The 23813-nt window shown below is 39.2% G+C and overlaps 1 protein-coding gene across 1 annotated transcript in view; it reads right to left on the reverse strand.

Annotated features, from left to right (window-relative positions):
* LOC101638516 (CD2 associated protein) overlaps positions 1 to 23813 on the reverse strand; it is a 97350-nt gene that overhangs the window by 48434 nt on the left and 25103 nt on the right. Inside the window, exons 4-5 of the mRNA XM_045294758.1 lie at positions 14591 to 14691; positions 12529 to 12649 (exon numbers count right to left, since the gene is read on the reverse strand). Of these exons, the coding sequence (XP_045150693.1) occupies positions 12529 to 12649; positions 14591 to 14691 (222 nt within the window). The remainder of the gene's footprint in view (positions 1 to 12528; positions 12650 to 14590; positions 14692 to 23813) is intronic.

The following is a 23813-nucleotide window of genomic DNA, read 5'->3' on the forward strand; positions in this document are numbered from 1 at the left end:
GAACTTCCAGCAGTTCCCTGTCAATAGGTTGCTGTAACCATTGTTGGATAATCTGAAGTAAAATTTTTATTCGTGTGTGCTATCAATAATATTATGTTATACTCTGAGCATTCTAGCTGCCTCAGCAACCTGTAACTCTGACTGTTTCTCTGCCACATTCCAAAACCGATACTCATCTGCATTACATACATTTCCGCATTACAGAAATTAGGGCCAGGCAGAAATCCAGGGCAATGGTAGGGCTCTCTCCCAGCTTCTTTCCATTTCCCCCTTTCTTTTCGGGAGTCTCCTGTCCTGTGCTGCCCACTGTCTAAAAATATTTGCTTCTATATTGTTCAATTTTCTAAGTATTTATGTAGGAAGTTAGTTCTAGACTATCTTGTTTCCTCATTTTAAGAATTATAATCTGCATTATTGTATATATACTGAAATAACTAGCCTGTCAGACAAAACAATATTCAAACATAGTGAGTACATAAGACTCTTATTTTAGAAACATTTAGAGTGAAGCCATCTATATTGTTAATAAACCACGGGTGGATAAACAGAACTTTAGAGGATGGAAAAGTGAAATTTCAGTCTGAATACTTGATTATGGCCACCAAACAAAAATTCTTTTAGACTGAATAACTGCAGCCTTTGTTGTGGCATATAAACACACGCATACACACACATACATGCAGGCATGTGTGTACATGTATAATGAATGTCTAAATACTGAAAGATCAAGTACCAACAGGCTGGTTATTTGGGGCTCAATAAAGATCACATTTCACTTTAAAACTACCACCAAAAAGCTTAACTTGTCGGCACGGAGTCAACTCTGGCTCACAGTAAGAGCGGGGCCAGAGCAGAACTACTCCACAGCAGCTACCTGGCCACAGTCTTCACCAAAACAGTCCTTTTGGCTGCAGCACTGCTCTGGTCTGAAAACTAACGGCGAGAAGGCAGCACAGTGAGATTGTAAGAGACGTGATCTCAAAGACAAAGGGCTCTCCACTGATACCTCATTTCCTAAGCTATATGAATAATTTCTTCACCTATAATACAGCGATATTCAATAAAAAGGCTAGAAAGTATGACTGATTCCCACACAAAGTACTTCAAACAGTGCTTGGTGCAGTTCCTATTATTTCTAAAGAATTTTAAGATTTTTTATTAAAAAGTATTCATATAAAAGAAAGCAAGAATCACACAGGACAATGTGGGAAACAGATTTCTCCCAAGTTGTCTCCCCCAAATATATGCCAAACTTAGCTGCTAGCTACACGTAGCAGATGACTATACACTTGGAGGTCAACTGAATTAGGTCAGGAGTTACTCTCTCTAAGGGTTATCAGCCAGCTAGAGCAAGCAGTCACCACTGTTTATCCCACAAGTAGGACCCACTCCCTTCTGATAAGGATAGTAGTTGACTATTTCCTTGTAGGAGACCCCAGAGAGGTCAAGCCCACCTCAGGGTGACCAAGGTTAGTCCACCCATCTTGTCACATGTATACCTCTAGTTCCACCCATTCCTATCATGTGTACCCCCCTAGCTCATCCCCTTCTAGTTACACCAATGCCCATTGTATATCCCTCTCCTATTGCTTATATTGCCTATTGTACAGCCCCTTCCTGTGACGTGTGTGGTTACATGTAATCACGCCCCCTAAGTAGATAAAAACCTTGGTTGACAATAAATGGGGGTCCAGCCTCCTGCCTGGTCTCCAGCAGGGCAGGCTCCACCCCACCTTACCTTGGCCCACGCTGTGTGCGGGACCTGGCTGGTAAGATCATGGCCATCCAGGAGGTGAGCATGCTACCATGAGTTGTGATTGACTCCATTATTTCAATTTCCTCTCTCTCATGCTCTCTATGACTTTACTATAACCTTTATACATATTAACCGTACAACTGTGCCTATCGAACCCGTGATTAATTTGTGGGGGGCTGGCCCTTCTCCCCGTAGGACAAAAATTTTGTAGCACAAAACAAAAGGGAAGAAAAAAATTATTAGCCAGCAGAATGAAAGGAGGGGGAAAGGGAAGGGAGGAAAAAACAAAAGGAGCTGATACCAAGGGCTCAAGCAGAAAGAAAATGTTTTGAAAAGGATGATAGCAACATATGTACAAAGGTGCTTGACACAATGGATGTATATGGATTGTTTTAAGAGCTGTTTAAGAGCCCCCAATAAAATGATTTATTATAAAATAAAAATAAAATTTTAAAGGAAATAAGAAGAAATGAGAACAGGAAACTGGCAGCTATATAAGCCATGGAATAATGAAGTGATTGAAATGGATGGATTGAAATGATATGTTGATTATAAAACTGATGATCTACTTTGTAAACCTTCACCTAATTTATAATAAAACATTTTTAAAAGAAAAAAAATGTCAATGGGAACAAAAAATAAAACTTGTAAAGTTAACTTTGGAAAAAAAAGAGAGGGAAAAAGAAAGATTAAAAGGTCTCATAATGAGACAGAAAAGTAACTTATCAACATGGTATTGCTAATGATTTTATGCCCAAGTTTTATGAAATTTTGCTTAAATTGCTATCATGACAAAAACGTTTTATCTGCATTTTATACATGGATGCTGCCCATCATAAAACATAATATCAAGTATTTCTCCTATTGAGCCTAAAAATTAATTTCCTTACCTCCCTTCCTACCTGCCTTCTCTCTAAATCTCAAAAGCAAAAATCTGCTTGACAGTGACTGTGTGGGTGATGTTAAGTGCTGAGTCAGTTAAGACTCAGCAATCTTATATACAAGAGGACAAAATGCTGCTTAGTCCTGTAGCGTCCTCACAATGGTTAGGTTTGAGTCCACTGTTGCAGCCACTGTGTCAACCCATCTCTGACGGTCTTTCGTGATCCTACCAGGCATTTACCAGTGTTTTGTCCTCTTCCGGCTTCTGGTCCCTCCTGATACCGTGTCCAAAGTACATGAGACAAAGTCTCGTCATCCGCACTTCAAAGAGTTATTCTAGCTGTGCTTCTTCTAAGGCAGATTCGTTTCATCTTTTGGCAGTCCACAGGATTTTTCAGTACTCTATGCTCACACTATAATTAAAATGTATCAATTTTTCTGCAGTTTTCTATAGCTTCTACGATTGTACAAAATGACTTAGAACAACCAAATCACCAACTGTGTCAGTTTGTTGTACTGTGTGACTTGTGTAATGCTGAAAGCTATGTCAGTAGTATTTCAAAAATGAGCAGGGTCACCCAATGTGAACAGGTTTCAGCAGAGCCTGCAGACTAAGAAAAGACTATGATGAAGGAATAGGCTGTCCACTTCAGTGGAATTAGCCATGGAAAGCTTTAGGAGCAACAAAGAACACGGCCAGATACTGAAAACCTCATGAATAGCAGCAAAATATTGGTGGATATCATCCAGAAGATGAGCCCCTCATGTTAGAAGGCACTCAAAACTGGACTGAGGAAGAGATGCTTTCTCAATGAAGAGTTGATCATAACAAAGTGGATAAAGTAAAGACTTTGATGGGCTACAACTCAAATGATATGAAACAGCTGTTAGTAATTGGAACTTGAAATGTACTGATATGAATCAAGGAAAATTGGATGTTGTCACATAAAGAGTGATACTTAAGCATCAAAAGTTTTGAAAAGCAAGGATGGAATTTGTAGGACTGAAGATACACATGGCCCAAGCCATGGATCTTGGGTCACCTTTTATACATGTGAAAGCTGGACACTGAAGAAATAAGACTACAAAAAATCGATGTGTTTGAATTATGGTGCTGGAAAAGAATTTTCAAAGGACCGTGGACTGCCAGAAGAACACACAAATCTGTCTTGGAAGAAGCACAACCACAATGCTTCTTTTTTTTTTTGGGGGGGGGGGGGTGTGTCTGTGGCCAAATAACAGCACTTTTCCTTTTGTATCATTTTATTGGGGGCTCATACAGCTCTTCTTTTCCCCCATACAGCTCTTATCACAATCCATACATCCATTGTGTCAAGCACATTTGTTGCCATCATCATTCTCAAAACATTTTCTTTCTACTTGAGTCCTTGGTATCAGCTCATTTTTCCCCTCCCTCTCATGAACCCTTGATAATTTACAAATTATTATTTTTTCATGTCTTACACTGTCTGATGTCTCCCTTCATCCATTATGTAGATCACTGTGATCGGTTCCCCCTCCTTCTTCCCCTTCCCCTCCTGGTATCGCTACTCTCAATATTGGTCCTGAGGGGTTTATCTGTCCAGGATTCCCTGTTTCCAGCTCTGACCTGTACCAGTGTACATCCTCTGGTCTAGCCAATTTGTAAGGTTGAATTGGGGTCATGGTAGTGGGGGGAAGGAAGCATTTAAGAACTAGAGGAAAGTTGTATGTTTCATCAGTGCTATACTGAACCCTGACTGGCTCGTCTCTTCCTTCTGTAAGAGGATGTCCAATTGTCTACAGATGGGCTTTGGGTCTTCACTACATACTCCCCCTCATTCACATTGATATGATTTTTTGTTCTGGGTCTTTGATGTCTGATACCTGATCTCATCAACACTTCATGATCACACAGACTGGTGTGCTTCTGCCATGTGGACTTTGCTGCTTCTCAGCTAGATGGCTGCTTGTTTACCTTCAAGCTTTTAAGGTCCCACACTATCTTTTGATAGCTAGGCACCATCAGCTTTCTTCAACACATTTGCTTAGGCACCCACACAATGCTTCTCAAAAGCAAAGATGGAGAGAATTCCTCTCATGTATTTTATACATGTTATCAGGAATACCAGTCCCTGGATAAAGACATCAAGATTGGTAAAGCAGAGAGGAAGTGAAGAGAGAAAGATCCTTGACAAGATGAAGTGATACAGTGGCTCAAACATAAGAACAATCGTGGGATGGCAAAGGACCAGAGAGTGCTTCATTCTAGTGCCACAGCGTCACTCTGAACCTGACGCAACTCAATGGCACCTAAGAGCAACAAAAGCCAAGAGGACTTGATCCAGGTTCACGGAGACCAGACAGAACAGAGCAGCATTGCCTTGTGGGGTTTCCAAACCCATAAAGCTTTATGGGAACACATGGCTACATCTTTCTCCTATGGAACAGTCAGTGGATTTGAACTGTGGAAGTTCTGGTCAGCAGCCCAGCACTTTAATCACTGGCCACCAAAGCTCCTAAGACAACTAAAAACTTCAAAACATAACCATTACTCAAAAATAAACAGGAAAACATACAAGCTATACTAAGCGCTTTTTAAAAAATCAATAATACAGAGTAGAAATCATATAAACATGCAAAGCATTTAATGGTAGCAATCCAAGTTCACCATAAAGGAACTGGAGAACTAATGTTGACAATTTTACCTTAACAAGGTAAAATAAAGTATGAAAATGGAGTAAAGGACTTAGCATGTACTTAAGTGGCTAATATAGAGACTCCGATATATTAGGGGAATGTGATCGCTCTTGGAATACTGGCGATTCCTATGCTCAAAACCTACAGTAGGGAAGTAATGGCAAATAGCAGGATAATGCAATTACACAGGCAACAAAGAATAGAGATTCTGTACTTTTAAACATCTTAAAATGTCAGATAAGTATTAAAATCTCTATTAAATAGAGATTTTTCTAGGCGGTGGGACCCACAACCATCAAGTTGATGCAGACTCATCGTCGCTGAAGGATGGGGTAGAACGGCCCCTGTGAGTTTCTGAAAATGTAACTCTCTATAAGAGAAGATAATCAGAAGACATAAAACTGAGGGTTTAAATATGATCATGAAAATCATGAAATTAGCTGGGATATCAAGATTAAATTATCAAAAGAATGCATGTAGGTAACACACGCGGTGATAAAGCGTCATAATGTCTTTCATCATCAGCCTCCCTGAAGCACATCAACCTGATGTGCATCTTAAAAAGGGATAAGATAAAGGCAGGGGGAAATAGTCATGGATTTCTTTTTTATTCTTTTGTTTAAGCTCAGGAGAAAACTTCATTAAATACAAAAGAGCTTCACAATTTTCATGGAAAGTAAAATTAAAATAGAATTTTTCTCACTAACTTATTGAAACCCCCTTTTATAGTTACTGCCTTTCTGGAATTAGGTGAAAAATTGAAAGCAAGTTCCTATGTAGTGTACAAGTGGACTCTGAAAACATACGCTCAAGAAAAAGAATAAGTATAGTTGATGAAACTAAAAAGGAAGCATTATTTTAAATTTTAAATTAATAGTTTCCCTAGAAAAGCAAACCTTTCCCTGAGTTTGAACAGTTACCTTGAGATTCTGTGGCAAATTCCTGAGCAGAGTAAATTATAAAATTTACCAAAATACTTTAGAAAAGTGGTTTTCTTGGAACTTTTATCCTCTATCTTTTCCATGAAAACGGGGGACATAAACTAAAAATGGCCTATGAAGGATCTAGAAACAAGTGCCTACCTACTGACTAGAAGCTAGAATCTAGTAATTAGTCAAACCAAGATCATCTATTTTATTTCAGTTTGCTGTCTTTTTCAAAACCCTGTTGAATTTAAAAAGGAAATTAAGTCAAATAATCAAATACGGTGGATACTGACATTATACTTTTGTAGAAGCAAAGAACCACATTTTGTAACGTACAGTTTCTATGATTTCTGCAATCATTCCTAAAATGCAAATGAGAACGCGTGGTATAACAGGGAAGCACACAGTTGCTAACAATAAAGGTTGGCGGTTCCAGCCCATGCAGCTGCTCCATGGGTGAAGCACCAAGGACTGTGTTCCTGTAAAGAATAAAACTAGAAACCTTATGGGACCGCTTTTACTCTTGTTACATGGTCAAGATGAGTCGAATCGACTTGACAGCATCGGACAACCACCACCACCCCAAAAAATAAATAACTAAGTAGGGATAGACCTATTTTATTGATCAAAAAAGATTATAGGAGTACTAGCAATTAGCAGAGGCTATTAAATTTCGTTAGGACAAGGAAGTGTGCACATGAATTCTTTGTGCTACAAGACATAAGATCCAGGTCTAAGTAAGATAGGCTGGATGAACAATCTGAAGGAGAAAACAAGCGGACCGACAGTTCCGGGGGGACATGGGAGAAGGGGAGGTGGGGGGAAAGGAAGTGGTGTTAACAAACCCAGGAACAAGGGAACAACAAGTGATCCAAATTGGTGGTGAGGTGGGTGTGGGAGGCCTGGTAGAGCATGATCAAGGGTAATGTAACAATGAGGAATTGCTGAAACCCTGGTGGGGACTGAGCATGATAGTGGGACAGGAGGAAAGTCAAGGGAAATAGAGGAAAGAGCTGGGAGGCAAAGGGCATTTACAGAGGTCTAGATAAAGACATGTACATATGCAAATATATTTATATGAGGATGGGGAAATAGATCTATGTGCCTATATTCATAGGTTTAGTATTAAGGTAGCAGAAGGACATTGGGCCTCCACTCAAGTACTCCCTCAATGCAAGAATACTTTCTTCTATTTAATTGGTATTCTATGATGCTCACCTTCCTACACAACTGCTGAAGACAAAGAGGGTGAAGAAGCAAAAGTGGTGAAGAAAGCTGAGGGTGCCTGGCTATCAAAAGGTATAGCACCTGGGGTCTTAAAGGCTTGAAGGTAAACAAGCAGCCATCTAGCTCAGAAGCAACAAAGCCCACATGGAAGAAGCACACCAGCCTGTGGGATCACAAGGTGTCGAAGGGATCAGGTATAAGGCATCATCAGAACAAGAAAATCTAACCATAGTGAATGATGGGGGGAGTGCGGAGTGGGGACCCAAAGCCCATTTGTAGGCCACTGGAGATCCCCTTGCAGAGGGGTCTCGGGGAGGAGACGAGCCAGTCAGGGTGCGATGTAGCAACAATGAAAAATACAACTTTCCTCTAGTTCCTAAATGCTTCCTCCCTCCCCCACTATCATGATCCGAATTCTACCTTGCAAGTCTGGCTAGACCAGAGGATGTACACTGGTACATACAGATAGGAACTGGAAACACAGGGAATCCAAGGCAGATGATCCCTTCAGGACCAGTGGTGTGAGTGGCGATACTGGGAGGGTAGAGGGAGAGTGGGCTGGAAAGAGAGAACTGATTACAAGGATCTATATGTGACCTCCTCCCTGGGGAGTGGACAACAGAAAAGTGGGTGAAGGGAGACGTCGGACAGGGCAAGATATGACAAAATAATAATTTATAAATTATCAAGGGCTCCTGAGGGAGGGGGGGGAGAATGAGGACCTGATGCCGAGGGCTTAAGTGGAGAGCAAATGTTTTGAGAATGATGAGGGCAATGAATGTACAAATGTGCTTTATACAACTGATGTATGTATGGATTGTGATAAGAGTTGTATGAGCCCCTAATAAAACGATTAAGAAAAAAGACATAAGATTAAAACTTAAAGAACTATGCACTTTCTTCACTAAAGTTCTAAGTAGTCATTCCTTATAAAGCACTTACTTCCTGGCACTGCCATCCACACACAGAACCTTACTGACTAAAAATTGCAGTTAAAAAAAAAAGCAATTATAGCACACTTCGACCACTGATTTTTCAACCCATAATCACAAAGGTCCAGATTTAGAATGCACTATTATTGTACAGAGGTTAAGCAAGGAAGTACATTTTTTAGCACATATAATTCAGCTAGATTACTAAAACATCAAGTAAGGCTGAAGAGTGGAAGAAAATGCTCAAAGTGTTTATAATTATAAATGTAGTAGACTAAAAAATGTAAATCAGAAATCTTACTCTGGTGAATTTCAAAAACTTTAAATTTTGTACATATTTCAAGAGTTCAGTTTACAAGGCACCATAAACATCATTTCACTCATACCAACTTTTAATATGAAACAAAAATCAGAATATCCAATACTTGTGAAACAAAAGAAATACAAGTGCATCAGAAGTTCCTCAAAGGACAGTTTACTAAGTAATATTGTACGAGCAGATTTATGCTACCTCCTAAGTGCTGGGCTGCTAACCCAAAGCAACTGGGCTACCAGGCATATAATGGTGTGGTGCGGTATATACACAGCCGATAGTACATCTTGATAGTTACACAAATGCCTAGTTAGTGGCTTAGATAGGTACACAACAGGGTATGTTTCAACTCAGAGGCAGCAGCATCTAATGGCATGCATCACACATCTGAGTGTTGCAGGATTATTCTGTTAAATTTTCTTTCAAAAATATCGCATCATGGCAACTGAATACAGTGTAGTCAATGGCTGTGTTAGTGGCCACAAAAGTATGATGTGGAAGTGAAACAAAAGCTTTTGAAACAACACAGAAAGGGAAGATCAGTAGATAAAAATCCGTGGATGCTAATGTCTACAATTTAGACATGATAAACTGGACGGTCACAACAATCCACAAAAACTGTAATAAAAAATTCATCAAGCTGTTAACCCACTAAGAGTTACATGGTTAACAAAATTTGGAGAGAAACCTCTATCAGATACAGAAAAATTGCTAATAAGATGGATTGGGGACTACACACTTTGGCATGTCCCTCTCAACTACCTTAATGAACTCTACACTAAGGAGCAAAGCTTATTTGAGATGCTTAAAGAAAACGCAGGAGCAGACTGAGTTATGCTATCCAACACAATGTGGAAACTACATGATATCCTATTTTACAGACTCCATCAATGCAAGGAGGGAGCCCTGGTGTTGTAGCGATTACACATTGGATCATTAACAGCAGGGTCTGCTGTTCAAAACCCACTGATCAGTGAGAGAAAGACAGGGCTTTCTACTCCTGTAGAATACCAGTTTCTTGAGACTGTAATTTTACCCTGTACTATAGGGTTGCTATGAATTGGCATTGATTTGACGGTACTGAGTTTGGGAGTTATCGGTGCAAGACTACATATAAATGCTATATATACTCGTGTATAAGCCAAGTTTTTTCAGCACATTTTTAATGCAGTTTTTGTGGTAAAATTAGGTGCCTCAACTAAAATTTGGGTTGGCATAAACTCGAGTATATACGGTATATCGTTTCCTACCATTTCATTACTTGACTTTTCACCAGTTCAAGTCAAACATTTGGAGAAAAACAAATACAACTACATAAATCACAGGCAAACAAACCATAAATACGGATAAGAACAAAATTTGGGGTAATTGGATTAAGTCTAAAGCAAAGTCTAAAGCTAAAACTAAAAACACACCATATAAAGTTTAGGAATAATCTCTACAAGGATTTCCAGGTCTCACCTATTAATTAAGTTTAACATCACATTACCTAAAGTTTAGAATTATTATTTGGAAACTTTATCCCTCTAAAATGTATCCCTTACCACATTGGCCCTCTACACAAATGCTCCCTCAACGCAAGACCTCTTTGTTCTAATAACCTGGCATTCTGTGATGTTCACCTTCCCAACACAATCGCTGAAGGCAAAATGGGTGCATAAGGAAATGTAGTGAAGAAAGCTGATTGTGCCCTGCTATTAAAAGCTATAGTGCCTGAGGTCTTAAAGGCTTGAAGTTAAATAAGCAGCCATTTAGCAGGGAAGCAACAAAGCGCACATGGAAGAAGCACACCAGCCTGTGTGACCGCAAGGTGTCAACAGGATTGGGTATCAGTCTTCAGAAGACCCAAAACAAACAACCATATTGATGCAAATGATAGGAGTAGGAGTGGAGACCCAAAGCCTAGCTGTAGACAATTGGACATGCTCTCACAAAAGGATCACAAGGAAGGGACAAGTCAATAAGGGTGCAGAATAGCACAGATGAAACACACAACATTCCTCTAGTTCTTTAATGCTTCCCCCACCCCCCCACCATGACTCAAGTTCTACCTTACAAATCCAGCTAGACCAGAGCATGTACACTGGTATAGATAAGAGCTTCCGACACATAGCACATGGAATCCAGGACAAATTAACAACGGGAATAGCAATACCATGGGGGGGGGGGGGGGGGGCGGGACGGAGAAAGAGAGAGCCAATCAAAAATAACTGATGTATAACCACCCCTACTTCCCACCAGTGGGACAAAAACAGAAACGTGGGTGAAGGCAGACAGTGAACAATGTAAGATATGAAAATAATAATTTACAAGGATGTATGAGGGTGGAGGGGGTAGGGAAGGGAGGGAAAAAAGAGGTGATACCAAGGGCTCAAGTAAAAGAAAATGTTTTGAAAATGATAATGGCAACATAAGTACAAAGGTGCTTGATACAAATATGTATGGACTCTTGTAAGAGGTGTTAAGAGTCCTCCAGTAAAATGATTTATATATAGAAAAAAATTATCCCTTACTATTGCGTACATTAAGGCTTATAAATTCATTTTCTAAGCATAATAACATATAATACCTTTTGAACTATTTCAGAATATTTATACTTCCCATTTAAGTATTTACAAGAAGCAAATGGAACTTAGAGTTAAAATACAATCTACTCTGTCCCACGCATTATCCTTAAAAATGATCTTGCTGATTTTCACAACCCTTTTGGATAAATGTTATTGCAAACAAACGAAAACTGTAAAAAATGACCAAAACAAGGGTCCCTACCACCATGAGACCAATGCTCAGATAAATTGCCAAATGATATTAATCAATAGCAGCATAACTTCCTTAAAAATCCTCCCTAGCTATCCTTCTCCATCAACAAAAAAGAGCTATTTCTTGTGCAACAAGATAACAAAAACAAACCTACTGCTGCTGAGCCAACTCCACAAATTCAAGTCTTCAAATGATTAAAAATAATAAAATAATTAAAAAAATTAAATTCTTATTTTTAGGAAAAGAGGGTTAATTCCTACACCCCACAACAATTCTTTTTTTTTTTTTTAAATAAAAACAATTCTTAAAAACAAAACAGAAATTAAATCTGACTTTGGAGAAGGTTTTTCTCAGTCATACTTTGAACAATGAGATTCAAGTGAATTTGATGTCGCGCCCTAAGGGACAATAATGTCAGAATAATGGTATACCATTTTAGCTGCACAGAGGAAATTAAGAATATACAGTATGACAATGGAAAGCAATAAGAAGAACCTATTACTTAAGAAAACAAAATTTTAAATGTCTGCAGTATGTAGACGATTTATAAACTCAGCAAAACCAAACACTATATATCTTAATTGGGAGGGGGGGCAAATCAGGTGAAATATACCACCTTATTTCTAATCAGAGTACAAAAGGGTTACTTAGCATAAATATAGCCATCTGAAGAAAAATATTAAACTATTTGCCTATATACTTAGCTCACTTTAGGACCCTATCATAGGTTGTTTTTTAAAAACAAGATAAGCTGAAGCTGAAAGGTAACACATCCAGTTACATAATAGGTTTGTGCTCAGCCTCCTTTCTAAGGTTTGGCTGGGTTCAAACTCATGTTAATAGGACCACATAAACTAGGCAGTCTGCCGGAAAGCCCCAGATAGAACAATGCTACTCCATAACACAAGGGGTCCCCTGTGTCAGAATCACCATAACTACAACGTGCTTGGTTTTTGATCAGTTACCAAATAAGACAATTTTACAAAAGTACACTAATGACAACTGGGACACATAAAGTCTACTTTAATCACTTAGACTGTTCAATCGGCCCACCTGAGTCGTCTTGAGCTTCACGAGTTTCTCCATCATCGGTTACCTCAAATTCTTTCACAAAATTTGAGGGAAACAGTCCCAACTTATTGTTCAGTGTTCCACTCCACCAGCCTTCTTCCACCTGAAAGAGTTCACATTCAAGAACAATGAAAGGCAATGATACTTTAAGCAAACACCTCCTCCTACAAGAAAATTAGACGACATAAGAGAATGAACAAAAAAGCAGAGATAGAAATTAACTCCCTTTATAAAAATAAGAAAGCACACCAGGGAAAAATATATTATAAACTACATCTAACTGGATTCAATTAATTTTCTTTGAACTTAATCATATAGCAGTAACATGTTACAATATTTACAATGACAACTTATGATCAATTGACATCTGTGAAGTATCTAATCTTCATGAAAGTACCAGATAATCATGTGCAATGTTTTCACAGTAAAAATGGATAATTAAAGAATTTCACTTTCTTAAGCAATACTGAATCTCAGTTTATAATGAGATTTAAAGGAAGAAAGATGAGTCTTTCAACTGCCATAAAGATTTGCATTCTTGGAAACCCGCATGGGCAATTCTACTCTCGTCTACAGAGTCACTAGGAGTCCGAATCAACTGGATAGCAGCGAATTACTTAGAAAGTATTGATTCAATTTCTTCTTATGCAATAAAACATTACCGTCAAGTCATGCTCCCTGCCACCAAGTAGTTCTGACTCCTAGCGACCCTATAGGATGGGGTAAAACTAACTGCTCCTGCGGGTTTCGGATGCTGTAACTTTACAGGAGTAGAAAGTGTCATCTTTCTCCCACAGAGAAGTCGGTGGTTTCAAACTGCTGACTGTAAGATTAGCAGCCCAACCTGCAACCACTACACTACCACGGCTCCTATCCCAATTCACAGAGACCCCATATGGGTTTCTCACGGCTGGAAACTAGTACAGAAGCAGAAAGCTCTATCTTTCTCCTGCAGAACAGCTGGCTTTGAACTGCTAACCATATGATCAGCAGCAGTTCAACGCTTGCCAAACAATTCCACCATTGCTCCTTCATACGTAAGTAATAAGGGGAGTAAAATTTCTTGACATTAGGTCAGTGAAAAGTTTTAAAAGTATAATCAATTTGAAATATTTAGTAAACTGATTTAGACCTAATAAAAACTCAATAAGTGTATTTATATCCAAACTGATAGAAGTATAACAGAATTGCTTTTTGTTATAAGCACATTAGATTTTGATCGAAACACAAGCATTAGTGGTACTCTATTCTACATGGTATTGGGACACACACAAAAATCAACCTCTGCAGCAATATAATATATATGTACACTTTGAAAACGAGATCCTCGATTGCAAAAAAAAAAAACTCTTTGATATTCACATCAATGGAAACAACAGCAGATGTGTGAAGTTACTGTTAAAATATCTGAAAAATCCCATTCTATGACATTGAAATGTGGGTAAAATGCTTTAGGTTGCTTTGTTTTGTTTTTATATGGTGAATCATAACTGGAAAGCATTTTTTAAAGATGCAGCTGATGTATTTCTTTACTTTGCATAAGGTAAAAATGCTGCCTATTTCACTGCTTTGCACCGCTAATAAACTCAGAATCAAAGAAAAGGCATATTTTTTTACTTAGCTACATACATTGCCATGAGATTTTAGAAAACAAAAATTTTATTCCAAAAGGCAATAAATTCCAAATTCCAAAAACAAAATAGAAAAAGAAAATAAAAAGAATTGGGTGGGTGGGTGGGGGCAAAAACAAAATAGAAAAAGAAAAAAAGGCAATAAATTCAAATACATTACAGAAATACAAGAGAGCTTCTAAAGTTCAAGGAAAGTTCCATTATCTTTTAATTCTACTTTTCCACAAGATGTTTTAAAGCCTCCTTTATAAAAAAGATAAAAGATATTTCTGCAGAAAATACTAGTACATAAAATCATTAAATTTTATATTAAGAACAATAAAATTCTCACAGAAAATGGTTTTCAAAGCATTTTCCTAAAATGCAAAGCATCAATTCTAGTGACTGCTTTACTTCTGACATGGTGTCTTTACCTCTTCATTGATCTCAATAATGTCTCCCACTTTCAGTTCCAGTTCGTCCTCATTTTGTGGAATGTACTCAAAGAGGACTTTACACTGGCGTTTCTTAGTCTCTATAGGAAGAAAACATGAAAACAGAGACGTTGAAAGGGCACTGAGGTACACAATAGCACCTTTATTTATATACTGCCTTTACATCCACAGAACTGAGCTGAGTAAGGACAGAGCATACAGGCATTCTCAAGAACTGCAACTAATTACAGGTAGCTTCCATTCCACTTCTACGCAAGTCTTTTCATCTCCAAATAAATTCCAATCAATACAAGGCATAAGGCTCCAGATAAAGAAATGTATGTATATCTGATCACAGTCATTACACAAAAGCCAAATTTCTATGGACAATTCAGAGACTAGAAATACAAACAATTTTTTTAAATTATTGGAGCAACAAACTTGTCATAAATCTTGTGGCCAGTGATTTTCAGACTGCCTGATCAGAGATTTGAAATGCTTAAAATATACTTTTTTAATAAAGTATCTAGGGCAGTGGTTCTCAACCTGTGGGTCGCAACCCCTTTGGGAGTCGAACAACCCTGTCACAGAGGTCACTTGATTCATAACAGTAGCAAAATTACAGTTATGAAGTAGCAACGAAAATAACTATATGGCTGGGGGGGGGGGGTCACCACAACATCAGGAACTGTATTAAAGAGCCGCAGCATTAGGAAGGTTGAGAACCACTGATCGAAAAAAAATTTTTTAACTAGGATTTATTTTAAAATTTTAATAGCTATTTTCTGACAGCTCATTATGAAGATGAAAATAACTTTACTTAAAACATTTCGATCAATTTTCATTTATTCAGGCAAGTGAGCAACAATCATTTATAACCATGAAGGCATATAGTTCTCACTTCTTGAAAACTCTTTGAGAACTCAGACTCATCCCCATTATTAAAGCTACCAGGGTTAGATAACCAGGTATAATGCTAACAGAATCAGTATCATTTCTGAAGACTTTCGGCAAGGTGATGGAGTAGGCAGAAATGCTCTCCAGACCATCAGCAAAAATGAGACGAGATACAAAATGAAATGGAACCCAAAAATAATCCTGGGACTGAGCGACAGAGAAAACGGTGAAAAAGTATACTGCAATTCTACTAGAAGAAACAACAAAAGCAGCAAGTAGGAGACACATGAAGCAGGTGAACTAAGAGCGAGTCTGACTCAGAGAGACCATACGGAACTTTTGCAAGCAGGGTTCAATCAAGACAGCAACCTCATGAAGTGTTCCCTGGTGATCCAGTGGTTACGCCTTGGGCTGTGATCTGCAAGGGTCAGCAGCTGGAAACCACAAGCGGCTCTGAAACTCCTGCAAACCTTCAAAATCTGGTAAACCCACAGGGGCCCTTACAAATCAGCACTGACTTGATGGCAGGGAGAGTTTTGCCCTGAACCACACAATTGCCCAAATCAGTGGCTAGAGACCAAAAGGATGCAACCTTTTCCTTGTTCCCCACACCCTGCCACTATCTAACAGCACTGCAGGCATTGACCTTCATCCACCTGGTAGCTGCTGACACATGCTCTGCCCTGCCCCTGCTAGCCGGAAGTGATTTATTTGCCCTCACGGATCAGGAATGAAGTGTATGTACACCACACCCACAGCCACCCCCATGTCTGGAGATACTAGCTTTCAGCCTCTTCATACCAGCGCCTGGCTCCTGTCAACTCATAGGTGGTCAGGACCTCCTTCTATGAAGCAACAATCAAACCCCAGCCCCCTGGGAAACGGCACAAACTCCTTTGGAGATCAGACACCCTGATGCTAACAACTTCCTAGTCAGCAGGAAGTCCAGGGAGAACCTGGGCTCCTGTGACCTCCTGGATAGGAGAGAGCATCAACCAGAACCTAGTACCCTGGTCCCATGCATGTTTCTTTCTTCTCCCCTGCACTTTTATTTGCCTGGTCTTCTTTCTGCTGCTTCTTTCTTCCAGCATAATTTTCTATGATTTTTCTTTTGTCTTCTTTTGCTTCTATTTTCCTTAGTTTTTGACTGCTCTCTTTTTAACTTTACATTTTTATTTTCCTTTTGGTTTTTTTGTTTGTTTGTTTCCCTTTTGTTTTTAAAAAGCCCTTTTTTATAGTTACTCATGCCTGCATTTTACTTTCAGCATACAAGGGGGTTTTCAAAAACTAAAACCAGAATTGTGCTGGGCAGGCTGAGTTTCCGTAATGCACATTTTTCCTGCTAGGAGCGCCATCAAGCAACTTGCTCTGAGTGAATGCACCCAGTAGGAAGGGTCTCTCTAGTCACAGTGCATTTTTTTCGTAAAAGCAGTTTCACTGGAGCCTCGATTTTCTTGTGATGGCTGATTGAAGAGAACAGTTATGAAATTTTGCTTCCTCCTCAGGAAAAATGCCATGGAAACTGTTGTGATGTTGAGCACAGCTTACAAGGACAGAGTTACATGGACGAGGGGCTCTTTCATTTCAAAAAGGTGAAATGTCGATTGAGGACAAACTTCTTTCTGGACGGCGGTCAACTTCCCAAATGGACGGAAAAGGCAGCCCATAGTGAGTGCATTTGGAGCTCGGTCCACCAGGTCAGACTGTTCATCAAGCTTTCTGGTGAGAGGTTCTGAAAAGATTGTGTAACAGTGTGCGACAAAAAAGGCCGGATTTGTGGCAGATGGCTTGGCCACCACGACAATGCACCTGCTCACACAGCCATCTCCATGAGCTAGTTTTGGCAAAAGAACAAAATGTTTACTTCTCTTGGCCCAGGCACCTTAATCACCTGATCTCACACCTGGTGACTTCTTTTCGTTTCCATGAATGCAGGTGGGCATGAAAGGACAGTGATCTCATGACATAGAACAGGTCAAGAGAAAAATAACGGAGGTGCTGTCAGCCATCCAAACAGACGAGTTTGAACAATGTTTCCCAGAATGGAATTGCAGATTTGACAAATACATCAAGTGTAATAGAGAGTACTTTGAAAGTGATGTTGTTTTATAAAAAATTTTAAATATATAGCTTTGGGGTAGGGTGATTTCGGGTTTTTTCTTGGGTACCTCCTTGTATGTGTTACTAGAATATATCTGTATATAAATACAATGTGGTATTGGGCCTCCAATCAAGTACTCCCTCAATGCAAGAACACTTTGTTCTATTAAACTGGCATTCCAAGATGTTCACCTTCCCTGCATGATCGCTGAAAACAAAGTGGGTGTCGACAGGAACAGGTATCAGGGATCAAAGAATAAAATATCATATCATTATGAATGAGGGGGATGCGGAGTGGAGACCCAAAGCTCATCGATAGGCAACTGGGCATCCCCTTACAGAAGGGTCATGGGAAGGAGATGAGTCAGTCAAGGTGCAGTGTAGCAATGATGAAACATACAACTTTCCTCTAGTTCTTAAATGCTTCCTTCCCCGACTATCATAATCCCAATTCTACCTTACAAATCCGGCTATACCAGAGGATATGCACTGGTACAGAGGAACTGGAAACACAGGGAATCCAGGACAGATGAACCCCAGGACCAGTGGTCAGAGTGTCAATACTGGGAGGGTGGAGGGAAGATGGAGTAGAAAGGGAGAACTGATCACAAGGATCTACATATAACCCCCTCCCTGAGGGACAAACAACAGAAAAGTGGGTGAAGGGAGACATCGGACAGTGTAAGACATGAAATAATAATAATAATAAGTTATAAATTACCAAGGGTTTGTGAGGGAGGAGGGCAGGGAGGGAAGGGACAAAATGAGGAGCTGATACCAAGAGCTCAAGTAGAAAGACAATGTTTTGAGAATGACGATGCAACAAATGTACAGATGTGCTTGACACAATGGATGTATGTATGGATTGTGATAAGAGTTGGATTAAACCCCCATTAAATGATTAAAAAATAAATAAATGCAATGTAACATGCTGTCAGCAAATATGCATTGAGAAAGCACCATGTTCACTGCACAATTATTCTTCCAGGTAAATAAAGATGAAAGAAAATTAGAATACCCTACCCACCTCATTCATCTGAAGATTAGTGTTTGGGTGAAATCATATCAATCACTTTTTTTCTCTCCCACCCGCCAAAAAAAAACCCAACAGATTCATCTCTATTGAGTAGGTACCAACTCACAGCAACCTTGTAAGACAGGGCAGAACTGCCCCTGTGAGGTTCTGAGACTGTGAACAGGAGTAGGAAGCCCCATCTTTCACCTGCAGAGGTGTAACCACTACACTACCAGGGCTTCTTTGACTCCTTAGGAGTCAGAATATTTCAGTGAGAAAAAGCAGAGCCTGAATTAATACACTCCTTCCCACTCCAAAAAAAAATGTATGATGCAAAAATTCATATTCAGTTGTCACAATTTGACAGCTTTCAGAATTGTCATTATTTCTTCAGCACTCACTCCAAATCAGGAAGCTTACCATTTACTATCTAGTTTCCAACTTGCAATGCACACCACTGTGTCCTCTGAAAGTCTTGTCAGCGACTTTTCATGTTAAAGTACCATTCCTTTATATATGCATAGTAGTGACATACCAGTATAAATATCTATGCCTTCCTTACATTCAAAATAATCACTAACTAGATGAAGTTAGTGACCCTTTTCATTAGTGATGATAACCATGTTTTTTCCAGTATTCTTATCTACAACAGTGATGCTGAGAATATCACTATTACTATTGACCTTTACAACGATTCTGAGTTGTTTTCTTGAAAAACTTTTAGTCGTTTAACACAGCAATGAAGCACCTTTGAATTACTTCCTATTTTATGAATTGGGGACATGATATAACCAGGAACAGAAAATTCTAGATTTAATAAATGTAAAAGAGCATAAACAACCTGGAAAACAAAATCAACCTGCATCTGTGTTGTTGTTTTTTTTCCCTCCTCTCTGGGCAATTTTTCCCTGTTTTATTGGCAAGTAATTTACATATCATATAATTCAATAGTTCAATCGTTGAATCAAGGAGAACTGTACGATCAACCCCACATCAATTTTATGGCTTTTTCGCTATATAAGTTAAAGAATGATGGTGAGTGTCCCAATGCAAGGTGAAATTTACTGTGTCCTTTCCTATTAGGAAACAAAACTGAATAAAAGATACACAACCTTGAAGCTCTTTGTCTATCCTCTTTTTATAACACTAAAACTACAGTAAATTATAGCTGAATATTACTATGGGCAGTGGTCATAACTCTTCTACAGGCTTAGAATTTGTCCCTGGCCACAGATATTCCAAAAACACCCTTGGCTATCGAATGAAGACATACTCAGTTTTTCTGTCCCGCAAGGAAACAGAATTTCAGAGTCTAAGACAATAAGAAAAAATGACACTGCCTACTTTAAGGCCAGCAGAGTGAAGGGACTATGTATAATATCTCAGTATTATTTGAATATTGGATTTCTTAGGGAACAAAGAACACTTCAATCCTTTTTAATGGTTTGTTAATGTCAGAAATGTTTTTTTTTTTCCTTTTGGAGAACAGGGTACTAACCCACCCAAGGGGAGGGTATTGTTTATATCTCCACAAAGAAAGAGGGACCAGACTTCAAGCTGGTGCTCCAAGATGTGAATGCAACATGCTGGCATGGAGTAGGGAACCAGTGGAGAGGTCTGAGGGGCCAACCCCAATACCAACTACATGAACAGCTGCCCCTTCCCCCCCAGAAGAATTCATTTCAGAGAATAGCACTGAAGTTATAGCTCAGGAAGAGGGATATGTCTGATCAGAACACACAGGAGCAAATGAAGGGAGAGGAAGAGAGTGGAACACATCCTGGCCCACCAAGCCTTGCTGATGATATTCCCGCTCAGAGCAGCCAATCCACTGAGAAGACCACATGGCTGGCCCCACTGTGAGATAAGACATCCCTCACTGACCCATAGCCTACAGGGGACAACACTGGAGACACAGTGTAGGAATTGCGCAGATCTGATCCCACCACACCTAGGCAAAACACTAAGGGAGTGCAACACAACAGCAAGGGGAACAGAGCAACGAAGTTCCCAGGGAATACCAAAAATAGACTTTGGGGCAAGGTCTTGGCACCCAATCAGACTCGACCAGAAAACACTCCTAAAGGCCAACAAACAGCCCTTGAACTAACTACAAGCTTTTCTTTTTTGTTGTTGTTGTGTTATGGTTTTGATTCCTTTTGGCATTGGCTTTTTGTTGTTGTTTTCTTTTCTTTTCTTTTATTGCTTGGTTTGCCTGTCTCGTTTTTGTGCATGTTATTATCTCCGCAGGTCTGTCTGGAAGAACAATCTGGAGGAGAAAACAACAGGACCAACAGTTCCGGGAGGACATGGGGAGGGGGAGAGGGGGGAAAGGAAGTGGTGTTAACAAACCCAGGGACGAGAGTGGTCCAAATCAAGTGATCCAAGTGATCCAAATCAGTGGTGAGGAGGGTATAGGAAGCCTGCTAGGGTGTGATCAAGGATGAGAAGAATTACTGTAACCCAAATGAAGGCTAAGCGTGATAGTGGGACAAGAGGAAAGTCAAAGGAAATAGAGGAAAGTGCTAGGAGGCAAGGGGCATTTATAGAGGTCTAAATAAAGGCATGTGCATATGCAAATATATTTATATATGACAATGGGGAAATAGATCTATGTGCATATATTTATAGGTTTAGTATTAAGGTAGTAGATGGACACTGGGCCTCCATTCAAGTCCTCCCTCAATGCAAGAATACTTTGTTCTATTAAACTGGCATGATGCTCACCTTCCCAACACAACTGCTGAAGACAAAGCGGATGAATAAGCAAATGTGGTGAAGAAAGCTGATGGTGCCCGGCTATCAAAAGATATAGTGTCTGAGGTCTTACAGGCTTGAAGGTAAACAAGCGGCCATCTTGCTCAGAAGCAACAAAGTCCACATGGAAGAAGCACAACAGCCTGTGTGATCACGAGGTTCCAAAGGGATCAGTTATCAGGCATCAAAGAACAAAAAATCATATCATTGTGTGCTCACCTCCATGATACAATCACTGAAGACAAATGGGTGTATAAGCAAATGTGGTAAAGAAAGCTGATGGTGTCCAGCTATCAAAAGATATAGCGTCTGGGGTTTTAAAGGCTTGAAGGTAAACAAGTGGCCATCTAGCTCGGAAGCAACATAGCCCACATGGAAGAAGCCCAACAGCCTGTGTGATCATGAGGTGTCAAAGGGATCAAAGAACAAAAAATCATATCATTGAGAATGAAGGGGAGTGCGGGGTGGGGACCCAAAGCCCATATGTAGGCAACTGGACATCCCCTTACAGAAGGGGCGCAGGGAACAGACGAGCCAGTCAGGGTGCAGTGTAGCAACAATGAAACATACAACTTTCCTCCAGTTCCTAAATGGTTCCCACCCACCCCGAGCTCCCCATCTCATCATGATCCCAATTCTACCTTACAAATCTGGCTAGACCAGAGGATGTATACTGGTACAGACAGGAACTGGAAACACAGAGAATCCAGGACGTTTGATCCCTTCAGGACCAGTGGTGAGAGTGGCAATACTGGAAGGGTGGAAGGAGGGTAGATTGGAAAGGGGGAACCAAGTACAAGGATCTACACATAACCTCCTCCCTGGAGGATGGGCTACAGAAAAGTGGGTGTGAGGAGACATCGGACACTTTTAAGATATGACAAAATAATAATTAATAAATTATCAAGGGTTCATGAGGTAGAGGGGAGCAGGGAGAGAGGGGGAAAAATGAGGAGCTGATGCCAGGGGCTTTTGTTGAAAGCAAATTTTTTGAGAACGATGAGGGTAACAAATGTGCAAATGTGCTTTACACAATTGATGTGTGTATGGATTGTGATAAGAGTTCTATAAGCCCCCAATAAAATGAATTTGAAAAAATTACTTATATGACACAAATGACAGAAGATAACAGAAAAAAGTAACAGATTATATTAGAGATATAACATTAATCTATAAAACTCATAACTATACATCTCTAGTTTCTGAAGTCTATATAAACAAAATTGACTACTTGGTCTCACAAGAAATTTATAATTTCAAAGACAATGATCTAAAATACCATAAATTTGAATATTACTCATTTATTTTTTATTATATCATTATTTTATTATATCATTATATCATATTTTATTATATCATTATATCATTATATCATTATTTTTTATTATATCAACCTGAAAATAGTAATCAATATTCAATCTCGTAAGGAGCCTCAGGATCTAATGTAGTACAACACTTGTTATCTGCTCCCTTGAAATACTTGTACTTTTTCTACGTGTTGAATGTTTTGTACTGTCTTTCCTAAGGTCACAGTTCTTTGAAAAGAGCTACATAATCTGTCTTTTTTTGCCACTTTCGCATCAGCAGCCCAGTGCTCGATGTCTGGGGAATAACAAATGTACAATCATTATTACTTGGATTGATAATGAGTAACGGTCAATGAATTAATGTTTACTTAACTACTAGATTATTCTTCAAAGAAATCATGAGATCAGATTTTTTATGAAACATACTAATAAAACAAAGTTAGAAAGAATTTAGCTGATTTGTGCAAAGCCCTACAATAAACTCAAATCCATCTTTTCTCATTTTAAACATGGTGGTTTCCCCATGACATGTTGCCTTTGTTCTTCTAACATCATTAGTGTTAAATATTTAAAAGACACTTTTGTAAATCATTCACCTTTGAAAAAAACAAATGGCCATGTAGGGAAGAAATCTTCCAGAGAAGTATAGCTCAAATATTTTCCACTGAAATGGCCAATACAGGAAGTTAATATGGCAAACTTGTAACATAGTCTATGCCTTCTCTCTATAACTAAAATGAGAAAAATGAGAATTCTGGAGTGCTGGGCATCAAACAAATAGCTCCAACACTGACTAGACGATAAAACTGGATGAAAGCAGCAAAATGAGGCTATATCTGGTGGAGTTACTTTTGTGGCCAGTCAGCCCATTGTGAATCCCAGGAAAGCAAGTTCATCGAAAGCCCGACAGACAGTACAGCCAAAGCTCAAGCGAAGCAAGAGCGCAGAGCATGAGTTAGATGCAAAGAAATGATGTATAGGAGAAGATGTCCATTCAAGAATCTCAACAAACTCCAAATAAGACACCCCCAAAAGAAAATCACCACAATATATTATGAGCAAACTTTCCAAAACCAAAGATAAAGAATCTTTAGACCACATTGGAAAATGCAAAATGTAAACTCTTATTTTTTAGCAGAAATCATGC

The sequence above is a fragment of the Echinops telfairi genome, unplaced genomic scaffold (genome assembly GCF_000313985.2).
Source record: "Echinops telfairi isolate 266 unplaced genomic scaffold, ASM31398v2 ScPeMD7_3533;HRSCAF=4204_1, whole genome shotgun sequence".
NCBI lineage: Eukaryota > Metazoa > Chordata > Mammalia > Afrosoricida > Tenrecidae > Echinops > Echinops telfairi.